This window comes from Littorina saxatilis, linkage group LG9, assembly GCF_037325665.1.
Source record: "Littorina saxatilis isolate snail1 linkage group LG9, US_GU_Lsax_2.0, whole genome shotgun sequence".
Lineage (NCBI taxonomy): Eukaryota > Metazoa > Mollusca > Gastropoda > Littorinimorpha > Littorinidae > Littorina > Littorina saxatilis.
Window position 1 is genome coordinate 59,000,242 of NC_090253.1, and position 15,185 is coordinate 59,015,426.

Here is a 15,185-nt window from a genome sequence, read left to right on the forward strand (position 1 = left end):
GACTACATTTTGTGGAATCAAAATTACGTTATTTTAATTAAAACGTTGATTTCATCATATTTACATATAACGGTTTTAACTGACAAGCTATATTTTCTTTGATTTTATCCCGACCCACAAACGCCTTCCACAAAGTGTAGTCCTATGAATACTAAAAAGCCATGCTACGTTTTGTTCCAGTCGGTTGAGACCATTTTGAGTTATCAAGGAAACGGCGAAGCAAGGTGCCGAAAACATCATTCTGAGAAAAAAAGGCTTCAAAGTTTAGATACTTTTTATTCTTGTTGAAATTCACAACATTTCATAAAGATCGGTGAAAAATTAGAAAATAACGGTTTATAACTGACAAAAGCTTGGTTTTCTTCTGAAAAGTACGTATTGAAACTCAGTTATGGACAACGGACCTACTCACAAAATTTCATAAAGATTGGTGAAAAAACGGGATTTAACGGTTTTTTAACTGCCAAAAATCAACTTTTTATTCTTGTTGAAATTCAGTTAGGGACAACCAACCTAACCACAACATTTCATAAAGATCGGTGAAAAATTAGAAAATAACGGTTTATAACGGGTTTTTAACTGCCAATAATTAACTTTTTCTTCTTGAAAAGTTTGTATTGGAGATCAGTTAGGGACAATGGTCCAATTTTGGTGTAAATCCGACGATTAGGGACCAAGAAACAAGGAGCAGAGTGTTTTTTGGCGGTTAAACTGTCATTTTAACGGTTTAATGATTTGGTGAAATTTCTTCCACCACAATACTATACAATGTTTTATCTACCCATTATTGCAAGAACCCCAAAATCACAACTGAAGCGATTTTGGTGATATTTTATACTAGAACCTCCCCTTAAGGTGGAGATTTTTCCGATTCGCAGGTCAACTTGTGTGCAGACCTGCTAGTGCCTTATCCCCCTTCGTGAGTACACGCAAGCACAAGACCAAGTGCGCACGAAAAAGATCCTGTAATCCATGTCAGAGTTCGGTGGGTTATAGAAACAAGAAAATACCCAGCATGCTTCCTCCGAAAGCGGCGTATAGCTGCCTAAATGGCGGGGTAAAAACGGTCATACACGTAAAAGTCCACTCGTGCAAAAACACGAGTGTACGTGGGAGTTTCAGCCAACGAACACAGAAGAAGAAGAAATAGACACAGCCATATTCGTCATTATGCCTTACACAGTAATAACAGTCATAATCACAACGATAAAATTAGTGACAATAAGAAGGATATGACAAGACGCCGCCGCCATCGCCCCTGTTGCTGTTACTGATGATGACAATTGATAATTCAAAGAAGGTATTGCAATTATTCTCACACCTACCGAGAGCACCTCGTCAAAAGGTGGCCGCCATGTTGTGGAGGCTTCTCGCTTTCGTTCTGAAAAATAAAAGTTTTGTTGGACATCTTACACCGACTCCACAGCTTTTGAACGCATGACTGCATCTAGGTGGTGCCCAGAGTATCTAACCTCATCAGTACTGCAACGTTAGCAATTCAGAGATCACTGAATCATACATTAGAGAGGGATACAGGTGGGGTTCGGTTTGAATGTCAAATACTGGAATAAAAAAAACAAGAATAGTAATTTCTTGGAACGTTTGTTATTGACAAAACACGTTACAGTCACAACATATATTTCGACCCAGCGGTCTCTTTTAAGTGCACACACAAACTCATATCAACAACAACAAAAGACTTGCTCGCAAAGGGTGCTACCGCTTGGGGAGAAGGCACAAGCGATGCAATGATTCTGAATTTTGGAACGTTGTCTTCTTCTTCTTCTTCTACGTTCCCGGATATCCGTTTGTATGGCCATGTTGGGTTTGATGCGTGCATGCCTGGTTTTCTCCTGTAGATGGGTGTCGGCACAGAAGGTCTGCCCGCTGTCCTCAGCCAACATGCTCCGTCTTCATGGCAGCTCAAATTTTTTATCGAGGTTCTCTCCTCTAGATCCGCCGTGTTTCGCCTAGGGGCTTTCGCTGCCTAGTTGATAGGGTCACCTCGTAGAGGGTGTGGTCATAGACCACGCACGGTCGGTCTTGGGATAGGGAAACGTTATGCTAGTCCGGAGGGATTACGCCACAATGGCCACCTCGCGAAGACCCAGGGTCCTAGACTAGGGAGGTCCAAGGGGGAGCACCGGGAGGGCTACCCCTCTACCCGCACCTCCAACACAATCCCTTCCCCTGGTAGCTTTATCCCCAAGGAGGAAACAAAGCTACCTGCAACACCCCGGAACGTTGTCAAACACTGGAGAAATTGTTTTTATCATTCAAGCATATTTTTTTATATGCATGGAAAAGAGGACAACATAGGCGGACAAAATGTTAAGACGCTTGATAACAAACCGAAAAGTAAACAAAACAAAAAAACACAAAAAAACCACCATATTTCGTAGCATACCCATAGACCTTCAAGCATGGACACTTGGGCAAGAATGCTCTCACATGCACACATGCACGAAGGGTCCCCCCCCACCACCCCTGACCACCTCACAGCATAATAATGCATCCGGGCGATAATGCATTCACCTCGCCTCATGCCTTTGGTCCTTGGCAGATGGCTCGGTCAAATAATGTAGGAATGGTTAGAATGAAATACACAGACGTATACATAAATCTGACAGCAAACTCACTCCGAATGAGGTAGTAAACCGCATATTTTCTTCTGTACTAAAGTCAGGGATGGCCAAATCGTCCGCCCGGTTGCCAGGGGCGAGTACAAAATCCGCCGGGCTAGTAGAAACCGCCTGGCAACTCGCCCGGCTGGTCAATGAAAATTCTGGTCAAATGCGACCCTTTTGGTTGTATATCGGGTTTTAAAGCCATATTTAAACACTGCAGATCAACTGTGGTATGCTCGTCGCGATATAACCTTCGTGGTTGAAAACGACGTTAAACACCAAATAAAGAAAGAAAGAAAGAACTGTGGTATGTACCAGGCCAGCGACATTTCTGCCGGGCTAGTGACTTTCTTGAAGTTACTGGCCCGGCTGGTGAGTTACAATTTTTAGATTTGGCCATCCCTGATTTAATTACAGTGGTATTGTATTGGAGAGTTTTCATCGTTTTGAGTTTTTTACTACGTGAATATACATTGTATTAGTAATCCGTAAACTTAGCACTCAGTAGGATTCATAAGATCAGCACAGGAAAATGTGATTCAGCATGACATACTATTCTCAAGACATTACAGTGCCACCCCTCCCCCCTCCTCTACCCTGTCCTTGTTCTTGTGAGCCCCCCCCCCCCCCCTCTCCGCCTCGTTTTAGCCTCCCCTCACCCATCTTTAAAGATCGTGATTTCTGGGACTTTCGGTTTATTATATTTGCAAAAAATCAGCCTCAGTTTAAAACCTCCGCCCCCCTCACCCCTTCCATTTTTTAGACTGATTTTCTGAGATGTCTGGCGGTCATAAAAGAAGAAAAGAGGTCGGAAGCAGCCACCGGGAGGTTTGGGGTGATTTGGTTTGGGCGGGGAGGTTATCACCGTACTTTTTGTCTGTGGTTCCTGCAGCGTTCTGTCGTCGGACACGGACACGATCTTCACCGTCGTCGCCCGGGCATCCTCCGCGTTCTGTAGCATCTCCTACACACACACACACACACACATACAGCATTACAATGCAATGCAATGCAATGCAAAACTATACAATACAGTCCAATACAGTCCAATCCAATCCAATCCAATGCAACGCAACGCAACGCAACACAACACAACACAACACAACACAACACAGGACAGCTAATCGTGCCGGGGTGTGCGTCAAGGTTACGGTACAGTGGATTTCCGCGTTTCTACAAGTTCGTCAAATTTGCCATAAACTCTCCCAAAACTGTCAGATCAATAATAGCATCCTTTGAAGATCTGTTCCTTTTTAAGCTATTGAACCAAAAACAGGACATGATCTCTGTTTATCAGTATATGTATCACCAAGGTAGCGACCTTACAAATCTGTTACATGGCCGGGTACCGACCTTAAAGATCTGTTCATTGTCGGGGTACTCGTGCAGGATGTTCTTGAGATCCTCCAGTAGACTGGGTCTCTCAAAGCCCCACACTTTCTGCTGGTTGACCTTGCATTGACCTCCAGGGTCATGGTCGTCCTCATCACTCTTCGCGGCAGACATCCTGTCGTCCGGATGTGCCGATTATAGCTTACCTCATTGCGGAGTTCTTCAATGAAAAAGAAGAAATAAGAAAAAATTGAAGAAACAAACAACATAAAGAAGAAAGAGGGGACGGAAGTAAGGAAGGTAGGTGGTACGAAAGAAAGAGTTACACAAACGTAAAGCACGTCAGTAGTTTCCATGAAGTGAGTAGAACTCTTCATTAATGGTAAAGGTTGAAAGACATGTGGAAGAAACCTCAACAATGTTTTAATCAATCACTCCATTGCTACAACACATGGTCAACAAATCAACAACAAGCTATGAGTTAATGCAAAAGTCCATTATACTAGAAGTTGTGTTCTATCATTACTATCAGTCGACACGCGGTGATACATATTATGCCCTTTGACCTTTCCTTGTGTGTATCCCGTACTAAAAATAGAATACGGGATTCTGGGAAAGCTGTTCAATGGCACAAACGCATATTATACGTGAGTTCTCGAGCGTGGGTATCAGTATTGACTCGACTCGAGTTTCCGAGTCTCTCCGTTCGTATTTGTGTACTGTTCTCTTTATCTCACTGTTCAAGGCAAGTTAAGTTAATAACTGACCCCATGCTCCCGCTCACTTCAAATACGTTTGGAAAGCAGTATCAGGTAGCGATAATTCCAAGCGTGACCGACATTATGTTGTTGTCAGGCTCATGGGCGGGGATGTAGCTCAGTCGGTAGCGCGCTGGATTTGTATTCAGTTGGCCGCTGTCAGCGTGAGTTCGTCCCCACGTTCGGCGAGAGATTTATTTCTCAGAGTGTGCAGACTCTCCTCGGTGTCCGAACACCCTCGTGTGTACACGCAAGCACAAGACCAAGTGCGCACGAAAAAATCCTGTAATCCATGTCAGAGTTCGGTGGGTTATAGAAACACGAACATACCCAGCATGCTTCCTCCGAAAGCGGCGTATGGCTGCCTAAATGGCGGGGTAAAAAACGGTCATACACGTAAAAAAAACCACGAGTGTACGTGGGAGCTTCAGCCCACGAACGCAGAAGAAGAAGAAGAAGAAGAAGTCAGGCTCTGAAATGCTTTGACCAATCGCCTAAAGGCGCTGACGTCATTGCATGAAAGTATTTCCCTGCCAAGAATCTTAAATTCTCGATGACATAGGCCTACAAAGGATTGTGTTCGGGAGGACGACGATTTATGGACGGTTTATTATATAAAGGGAAGCAAACGATTTCAAACGGGCGTCAATAGAGCCAATGAACGGTGATGTGAACTTGTAGTATTTCATTCACTTGTGGTAAATGTTATGCTGAATGGTTGTAATTGGTTTTTTCCCATTTAAGTGCATCACGTTATTAATCTGGCCAACCAGATTTTAGGTAACAAGTCGTCTGAAGCGATATCATAACATTTAGTAAATCTGTCGGCCCAAAACTAAACGATTAACACTGAAAACCAGTCATCAACACATGTATTTTGAGAAATTTTAATTTTAAATAGAATTTTTAGAATTGTAGTCAACATGAACAAATAGAGAATACTACATGGTTTGCTGTGTCGTACCAGATTTACACGAGTTGTTTATAAAAATCTTGAACTGCGAGCGAAAGCGAGCTGTTCACTATTTGAAAAAGCAACGAGTGTGAATATGGTACGACACATCAAGCCACGTACTATTATGTTTATCCTACATTCTGTACTTGCGTGTATTTTACTCAAAAGGTCCCGCAGTCGAGGCGGCAAAATTTAAGACGCTTCTTTTGTAACCTCAAGGTCTTCCCAAGCCTCGTGCAATCTCTTAAGTCAAAGCAAAGAAACGTCACTCTGGAAAGTGTAGCGTGACGTGTTAGTTCTAAAAATTCACCAGGGGAAGTAGCGAGCGCAATATTTTTTTGTCGCGGTGACTTTGGCATCATAAACAGTGGAAAAACATGTCCCTGCTAGACTTGCTTGACATGACCTCATTTACATGTTATACACACGTGTGGTTTGAACGGTATTGTTATCTAATGAGTGGTCTCTCTCTCAGGTAGGTAGGATAAACACATTTATTAATGTTTAAGTTTCTAAGCAGAAATGCAATCCCATACTCTGTAATAAGTCAAAGATTACACGACTAGCATTTCAGTCCATATGGTCTTCACCCACACATTCATCAGATAATTACCTCAGTTACAGACCCCGACAATGATCAGATCAACAGGTATCGGTGTCAGGGCCGGGTGACAAGGGCAAGTCTGACTATCTTGTCAAAAAGGGCCGGGTGACAAGTGCAAGTCTGACTATCTTGTCACAAAGGGCCGGGTGACAAGGGCAAGTCTGACTATCTTGTCACAAAGGGCCGGGTGACAAGGGTAAGTCTGACTATCTTGTCACAAAGGGCCGGGTGACAAGTGCAAGTCTGACTATCTTGTCACAAAGGGCCGGGTGACAAGGGCAAGTCTGACTATCTTGTCACAAAGGGCCGGGTGACAAGTGCAAGTCTGACTATCTTGTCACAAAGGGCCGGGTGACGAGGGCAAGTCTGACTATCTTGTCACAAAGGACCGGGTGACAAGTGCAAGTCTGACTATCTTGTCACAAAGGGCCGGGTGACAAGGGCAAGTCTGACTATCTTGTCACAAAGGGCCGCGTGACAAGGGCAAGTCTGACTATCTTGTCACAAAGGGCCGGGTGACAAGGGCAAGTCTGACTATCTTGTCACAAAGGGCCGCGTGACAAGGGCAAGTCTGACTATCTTGTCACAAAGGGCCGGGTGACAAGGGCAAGTCTGACTATCTTGTCACAAAGGGCCGCGTGACAAGGGCAAGTCTGACTAAATTGTCACAAAGGGCCGGGTGACAAGGGCAAGTCTGACTATCTTGTCACAAAGGGCCGCGTGACAAGGGCAAGTCTGACTATCTTGTCACAAAGGGCCGCGTGACAAGGGCAAGTCTGACTATCTTGTCACAAAGGGCCGGGTGACAAGGGCAAGTCTGACTAACTTGTCACAAAGGGCCGGGTGACAAGGGCAAGTCTGACTATCTTGTCACAAAGGGCCGCGTGACAAGGGCAAGTCTGACTATCTTGTCACAAAGGGCCGCGTGACAAGGGCAAGTCTGACTATCTTGTCACAAAGGGCCGGGTGACAAGTGCAAGTCTGACTAACTTGTCACAAAGGGCCGGGTGACAAGGGCAAGTCTGACTATCTTGTCACAAAGGGCCGGGTGACAAGGGTAAGTCTGACTATCTTGTCACAAAGGGCCGGGTGACAAGGGTAAGTCTGACTATCTTGTCACAAAGGGCCGGGTGACAAGGGTAAGTCTGACTATCTTGTCACAACGAAGCCGGGTGACAAGGGTAAGTCTGACTATCTTGTCACAAAGGGCCGGGTGACAAGGGCAAGTCTGACTATCTTGTCACAAAGGGCCGGGTGACAAGTGCAAGTCTGACTATCTTGTCACAAAGGGCCGCGTGACAAGGGCAAGTCTGACTATCTTGTCACAAAGGGCCGGGTGACAAGGGCAAGTCTGACTAACTTGTCACAAAGGGCCGGGTGACAAGGGCAAGTCTGACTATCTTGTCACAAAGGGCCGGGTGACAAGGGCAAGTCTGACTATCTTGTCACAAAGGGCCGCGTGACAAGGGCAAGTCTGACTATCTTGTCACAAAGGGCCGGGTGACAAGTGCAAGTCTGACTAACTTGTCACAAAGGGCCGGGTGACAAGGGCAAGTCTGACTATCTTGTCACAAAGGGCCGGGTGACAAGGGCAAGTCTGACTATCTTGTCACAAAGGGCCGCGTGACAAGGGCAAGTCTGACTATCTTGTCACAAAGGGCCGGGTGACAAGGGTAAGTCTGACTATCTTGTCACAAAGGGCCGGGTGACAAGGGTAAGTCTGACTATCTTGTCACAACGAAGCCGGGTGACAAGGGTAAGTCTGACTATCTTGTCACAAAGGGCCGAGTGACGAGGGCAAGTCTGACTATCTTGTCACAAAGGGCCGGGTGACGAGTGTAAGTCTGACTATCTTGTCACAAAGGGCCGGGTGACGAGGGTAAGTCTGACTATCTTGTCACAAAGGGCCGGGTGACAAGGGTAAGTCTGACTATCTTGTCACAACGAAGCCGGGTGACAAGGGTAAGTCTGACTATCTTGTCACAAAGGGCCGAGTGACGAGGGCAAGTCTGACTATCTTGTCACAAAGGGCCGGGTGACGAGGGTAAGTCTGACTATCTTGTCACAAAGGCCCGGGTGACGAGGGCAAGTCTGACTATCTTGTCACAAAAAGGGCCGGGTGACGAGGGTAAGTCTGACTATCTTGTCACAAAGGGCCGGGTGACAAGGGTAAGTCTGACTATCTTGTCACAAAGGGCCGGGTGACAAGGGTAAGTCTGACTATCTTGTCACAAAGGGCCGGGTGACAAGGGCAAGTCTGACTATCTTGTCACAAAGGGCCGAGTGACGAGGGCAAGTCTGACTACCTTGTCACAAAGGGCCGGTTGACAAGGGTAAGTCTGACTATCTTGTCACAAAGGGCCGGGTGACAAGGGTAAGTCTGACTATCTTGTCACAAAGGGCCGGGTGACAAGGGTAAGTCTGACTATCTTGTCACAAAGGGCCGGGTGACAAGAGTAAGTCTGACTATCTTGTCACAAAGGGCCGGGTGACGAGGGTAAGTCTGACTATCTTGTCACAAAGGGCCGAGTGACGAGGGCAAGTCTGACTATCTTGTCACAAAGGGCCGGGTGACAAGGGCAAGTCTGACTATCTTGTCACAAAGGGCTGGGTGACAAGGGCAAGGGTTTGTCTGTCTGTCTGTCTGTCTGTCTGTCACACAGCGTGTTTATCTTTGAATATTTTAATGAATAACTTTTAGGACACCGCATCAAGAGCCTATATATTCGTTTCATGACCAACTGAAAAGAACTCCAGTTCCACATAATTATTTGCGCTAAAAGGAACAGTATACAGCGTAGCCAATTGTTTGCAAATAAAGCCAAGTGCTTGTGTTGAGTTATTATGTCTGCACGCTATTCAGACACTGACACATCAAAGCGAGCTCCGTATTGAGAATCAGTCAACCGGGGTGACATTTGGCAATCGACACACTGTAGGCCTACAGCAAGGTACGCACTGACATCGGAACCCTGGTCTACTTGTTAATTATGAGTGTGCGTGTGTGTGTGTGTGTGTGTGTGTGTGTGTGTGTGTGTGTACATGTGTGTTAGGGTTAGTGTGTGTTTGTGTGTGTTAGGGTTAGTGTGTGTGTGTGTGTGTGTGTGTGTGTGTGTGTATGTTTGAGTGGTTTGTCCGTCTGTCTGTCTGTCAGTCTACCCATCTGTCTGTCTGTCTGTCACACAGCGTGTTTATCTTTGAATATTTTAATGAATAACTTTTAGGACACCGCATCAAGAGCCTATATATTCGTTTCATGACCAACTGAAAAGAACTCCAGTTCCACATAATTATTTGCGCTAAAAGGAACAGTATACAGCGTAGCCAATTGTTTGCAAATAAAGCCAAGTGCTTGTGTTGAGTTATTATGTCTGCACGCTATTCAGACACTGACACATCAAAGCGAGCTCCGTATTGAGAATCAGTCAACCGGGGTGACATTTGGCAATCGACACACTGTACAGCAAGGTACGCACTGAAATCGGAACCCTACTTGTTAATTATGAGTGTGCGTGTGTGTGTGTGTGTGTGTGTGTGTGTGTGTGTGTGTGTGTGTGTGTGTGTACATGTGTGTTAGGGTTAGTGTGTGTTTGTGTGTGTGTGTGTGTGTGTGTGTTATGGTTAGGGTTAATGTGTGTGAGTTAGGGTAAGTGTGTGTGTGTGTGTGTGTTAAGGTTAGTGTGTGCGTGTGTGTTAATGCGTGTGTTAGTGTGTCTGTCAGTTTGTGTGTGCGTGTATGTGTGTGTGTATGTGTGTGTGTGTGTGTGTTAGTGCGTGTGTTAGTGTGTCTGTCAGTTTGTGTGTGCGTGTATGTGTGTGCGAGTGTGTGTGTGTGTGTGTGTGTGTGTGTGTGTGTGTGTGTGTGTGTGTGTGTGTGCTCGCGCGCGTGTGTATTGATCGCGCAAATAACACAGCAGACTACAAAAAGGTGTGTCTTGAAACAAAGACAGACAGACAGACAGGGACAGTCAGCTAGAGACCGAGAAAAAATCATTCAGACTCATTAGGCTATTCCGGCAGAGCGACGTGACCCAGACATAGCTGACTCATCACCTCATTGACACACACGTTGTAAACTGAACCTGACAAAACTCACTGTGCATTCAAAGAAGAATAAAGTAAATCTCTCACCTCATTTTTGTGTTATTGGACTCAAAATAGCTCCAAAGTGTTCAGAAATTGCACCATCATTTACATTTTGAAGGGAGAGTAGGCACAGTAAAGAGACAGCGTGGAACCTCGCCTTGCGCCGGTTGAGTTTGCTGTCATTGTGTTTGCTGTCATGGCGCTGTGTCTCTGAGAGGGTCATTGAGTCAGCTATGCTATTTATACCGAGAGGTTTTTCGTAGAATTCAGCTACTTTCCTTTCTCGACTGCTTTCGTTTCACGATGGCTCGATTTATTACGGATAGCCTGCATAGAATCGCTCGTGCTTGTGGAGGTGAGAGGTGAGTGTGTGTGTGTGTGTGCAGTTGTATCTAGATGTACATGAGTTGTTCTTTGCTACTGGTCACAAGTGGGGGTCAGCTCACACGGACGCATTTTTTCAATACAGTCTAGGGGAGAAACTGGTCACAAAGCACCCAGTACATGCCAGAGAGATAGGAGAATCGGCACAATCAAAGAAAATACCAAAATCATTCAATAGATATGGAAATATTAAGATTTACTGTGAAAATGCCAGCAAAAATGGCGTCCAAAAACGGGAACGCACACTTGGTGCGTCTTTGAAGACTTACCTCCCGTTCTGTGTTGTTGATAATAGTCGTGTTTGTGCTGTTGTTGTTGAAATAGTATCTAATAAAACTGATGCAGTTCTTGAAATGTTGCAAATTATTGTTGTCTTTGTGAAATGCGAGAGTGTTCTGAGGCGTAATCTGCATACGGCTGATGTCCCACATAGGGTACCCCACTTCGATCAGCGTATCACTCCAAATGAGCTTCATAGCAGAAAAGCAGATACACTACCAACACACTGCATAACAGATCTACAAGTCTGAGCCAGAATCATTGAAATTTACTTTCTGTATAAAATATTGCAATCAAATTTGTTCACGATGTCCCACAAATAACGCAGGTTACCCTCGCCTTCGATTCAAAGTAACTCCAATCTGACTTAATTACAATCGAAACGCAGATGACGAACTGATTCACCACAAATTTGTGGTATTTTACACACAAATTTCAACTGTGTTGTTTCGCGATAAACAGCCATAAACAAACAAATGTGGCGCCGTCACGTCGCCTTGGAAGGAATAACGCAGGTGACCAAGGCTTGTTTCCGATACCTATCTGATTAAAATCATCGTTTTTTCACGAATGACGGCTCTTTGGCAGATCTGGTGAGTTGGAAACTGTCTATGAATGTTTCATTTAATGTCAAATGCGTACATTCTTGTCGATATTGTTACATTTGGGCTCATAAATTAAGTCAATCGTCGTGTTGTCCGAAAGTGACTTTTGTCAGCATAGAACTTACTGTGCTTTGATCATTGACTGAGAAGAATCTTCCGATGACACTAGTTCATTTCACTACGCGACTGCAGATCTGCAAGGAAACTTATGGCAGGGGAAATAAGCTTAGCTGAAGACGAATAAGCGGAGTAACTGTTCTTCAACGGATTGCTCTCACTGATCTAAATATTTAGATCTTGTCGTCTGCTAGTCTGCTAGTAAGTAGTCTTCGGTCGTGTGAAAGTCACATCTATTTCGACTGTGTGCATCGATCCGTGTAGTGAAATGTTGATCTTTGATGATTTGGCAACATAACTTCGCTAAATGTGCTTCGAGTGTATCTCCCCGTTAACCGCATTTGAAAACGTCTTTTAACAAGACCATGTTTCGACAGCCCAGACGGGGAGGATCCTCGATAGCTCACAGGGTATATAATGTTTTCCGCCGTTTTTTGAAGAATCCTTTCAAAGTTGCTATTCCAAAAGTACCTTATAACACGACTCGAGTGGCAAAGAACATTCTCTGCAATTCCTGTCTCAGTCCGTGCAGCCGTTTCGGGTCCTATCGTCATCATACAAACATACACACAGACACACAAGAACCAGCTTTAAAAGTTAGATTATGTAGGAACCATGTGAACCAGTGATTTTTTCTTATGTACAACATATACTACAGTATTTCTGCTTTATGAAAAGCAATATTTCAAAAACAAAACTAGAGATTTGAATTTTGACCACTTTTCCCCCTTTCTGTCACCAGTACTGAAGAACAACTCATATACGACTTGTGTCTGTGTGTGTGTGTGTGGGTATTCGCGATGCACGGCCAAAGTTCTCCATGGATCTACTTCAAATTTGGTGGGCATATTCAGGTAGAGCCCGGACACAACCTGGTCGATGAGAATTTTCAACACGTGCTCTCAGCGCGCAGCGCTGAACCGATTTTGGTTTTTCTGTTCATCTTCCCAGATCCATTCCCAGTAACTCTTCCTTATCTTCTCCAGTGTTTTGCGTTTATCTCCCTTCCTTCGTGTGGCGTCAATCTATATTCCCGTTACTATGTTTAGTCCACAACGCTCAATCCATATTCCCGTTACTATTTTTAGAAGGTCACTGTCCACAACTCTTCCTTAACTTCTCCAGTGTTTTGCGCGTTTATCTCCCTTCCTTCGTGCGCCGGCTTCCCGGCGTACACACGGCGCAGCCGGATCCCCGGCGCAGCCGGGTATTCGGCTTTACTTCTTTCCGGCGAAGCCGGTAATCATCTAGTAATCAATAAGTACAGAGACCTAGCAGTTTTATCATCACTAAGTACAGAGACCTAGCAGTTTTATAATCAATAAGTACAAAGACTTAGCAGTTTTATCATCACTAAGTACAAAGACCTAGCAGTTTTATAATTAATAAGTACAAAGACCTAGCAGTTTTATAATCAATAAGTAGAAAGACTTAGCAGTTTTATCATCACTAAGTACAGAGACCTAGCAGTTTTATAATCAAGAAGTACAAAGACCTAGCAGTTTTATAATTAATAAGTACAAAGACCTAGCAGTTTTATCATCACTAAGTACAAAGACCTAGCAGTTTTACAATCAATAAGTACAAAGACCTAGAAGTTTTATAATCAATAAGTACAAAGACCTAGCAGTTTTATCATCACTAAGTACAGAGACCTAGCAGTTTTATCATCAATAAGTACAAAGACCTAGCAGATTTATAATCAATAAGTACAAAGACCTAGCAGTTTTATAATCAATAAGTACAAAGACCTAGCAGTTTTATCATCACTAAGTACAGAGACCTAGCAGTTTTATCATCAAGAAGTACAAAGGCCTAGCAGATTTATAATTAATAAGTACAAAGACCTAGCAGTTTTATAATCAATAAGTACAAAGACCTAGCAGTTTTATAATCAAGAAGTACAAAGACCTAGCAGTTTTATAATCAATAAGTACAAAGACCTAGCAGTTTTATCATCACTGAGTACAAAGACCTAGCAGTTTTATCATCACTAAGTACAAAGACCTAGCAGTTTTACAATGAATAAGTAGAGACACCTAGCAGTTTTATCATCACTAAGTACAAAGACCTAGCAGTTTTACAATCAATAAGTACAAAGACCTGGAAGTTTTATAATCAATAAGTACAAAGACCTAGCAGTTTTATCATCACTAAGTACAGAGACCTAGCAGTTTTATCATCAAGAAGTACAAAGACCTAGATGGGTCGTTTTCAAAAAAGATACCCAAAGAGGGTCCCCTATTTTGATAGAATAAATACAATGGTTTAAACATGTGTATATTGCCAATTTTCGTGTTTCCATGTGTTGGAGATAATAAATGAATGAAATCCAAAAGATTGTTGCCTTCCCTTCGATTTCAAAATGGCCGATTTGTGACATGACGATCGGCCATGCAAACAAACTGTTGTTGTCCCAAATGGAATACGTTTTGCAGCAACAAATATACAAAGATTAGTTGAGCAAAACTCATAATTCATATATGCAAATTAATACAAGTTAAATTTCTGCCCTGAGTAGTTCAAAATTGCATCACAAAAAAAATGTAACAGTCGTTACACTTCGTTACTACAACCATCCACCAACTTCTCATCCCCTGCCTGTAAAATTAGACTGTTCCAGGCACTACTTTTGGTATCTATTTTGATATGTGAAGCAGTCAGATTGTGTTGACGGAATGTAAATTGTATAGAGTTTTATTTACACACTTTTTATAGCCTGAAATAAAAGCAGGACAGTTTCGTTACCACTCTTTAATGTAACGACTGAACATACATATTGTATGATAATTGTTTTACGAAAAGCAATTTCGATCTATATTTCCTGTGTATTTATTTATACGCACTACCGGCGGAACTACAAAAGTGTGATTCATGAAATCGTGCGCGTTGTTCCAACAGTTTTATCAACGGTCACGTTTTCGCTTGTGAATGTGACGACTGTTCTCTCTTTCGAGCACTTGTGTGTACAAGATCAAATGTTGCACCTATTTCGATTGGCATGTACATTTCTATTTTATTGTGTTTGCAGAATGAATGAAAAGGGTCCTCAGATAAAAATAATAGCTTGAGTACTGTTTTTGATGGTGTTTAAATCTAACTTTGTGCAAAATCTGCCGTGAAGGAATTTCTCTCTCCTCGGCACGTTACCCGCGTCAGTCATCGTTTAGAAACAAGATCATGCTTAATTTTATAATTTCAAGCAATAATGATCAATAATGACAAAATCAGTTGAAGAATACGTAGTAAAACTTGGATATATGAAAATGTAGTGTGTGTGTGTGTGTGTGTGTGTGTGTGTGTGTGTGTGTGTGTGTGTGTGTGTGTGTGTGTGTGTGTGTGTGCATGCGTGCGTGCGTGCGTGTGTGTTGGTTACACATGTGCAATGTCCGGTTGGATGGAGGCCAAGTAGTTAGGGGGCTGTACTCGTCATGTAAC

General features: G+C 43.5%; 1 protein-coding gene across 1 annotated transcript in view; it reads right to left on the minus strand.

The window, feature by feature from the left end:
* The window catches only part of LOC138977299 (sacsin-like), a 75,483-nt gene extending 64,936 nt beyond the window's left edge, over positions 1–10,547 (minus strand). Inside the window, exons 1-4 of the mRNA XM_070350200.1 lie at positions 10,408–10,547; positions 3,981–4,179; positions 3,347–3,591; positions 1,326–1,410 (exon numbers count right to left, since the gene is read on the minus strand). Coding sequence (XP_070206301.1) covers positions 1,326–1,410; positions 3,347–3,591; positions 3,981–4,133 — 483 coding nt within the window. The 5' untranslated portion in view covers positions 4,134–4,179; positions 10,408–10,547. The remainder of the gene's footprint in view (positions 1–1,325; positions 1,411–3,346; positions 3,592–3,980; positions 4,180–10,407) is intronic.
* Positions 10,548–15,185: the final 4,638 nt, after the last annotated feature.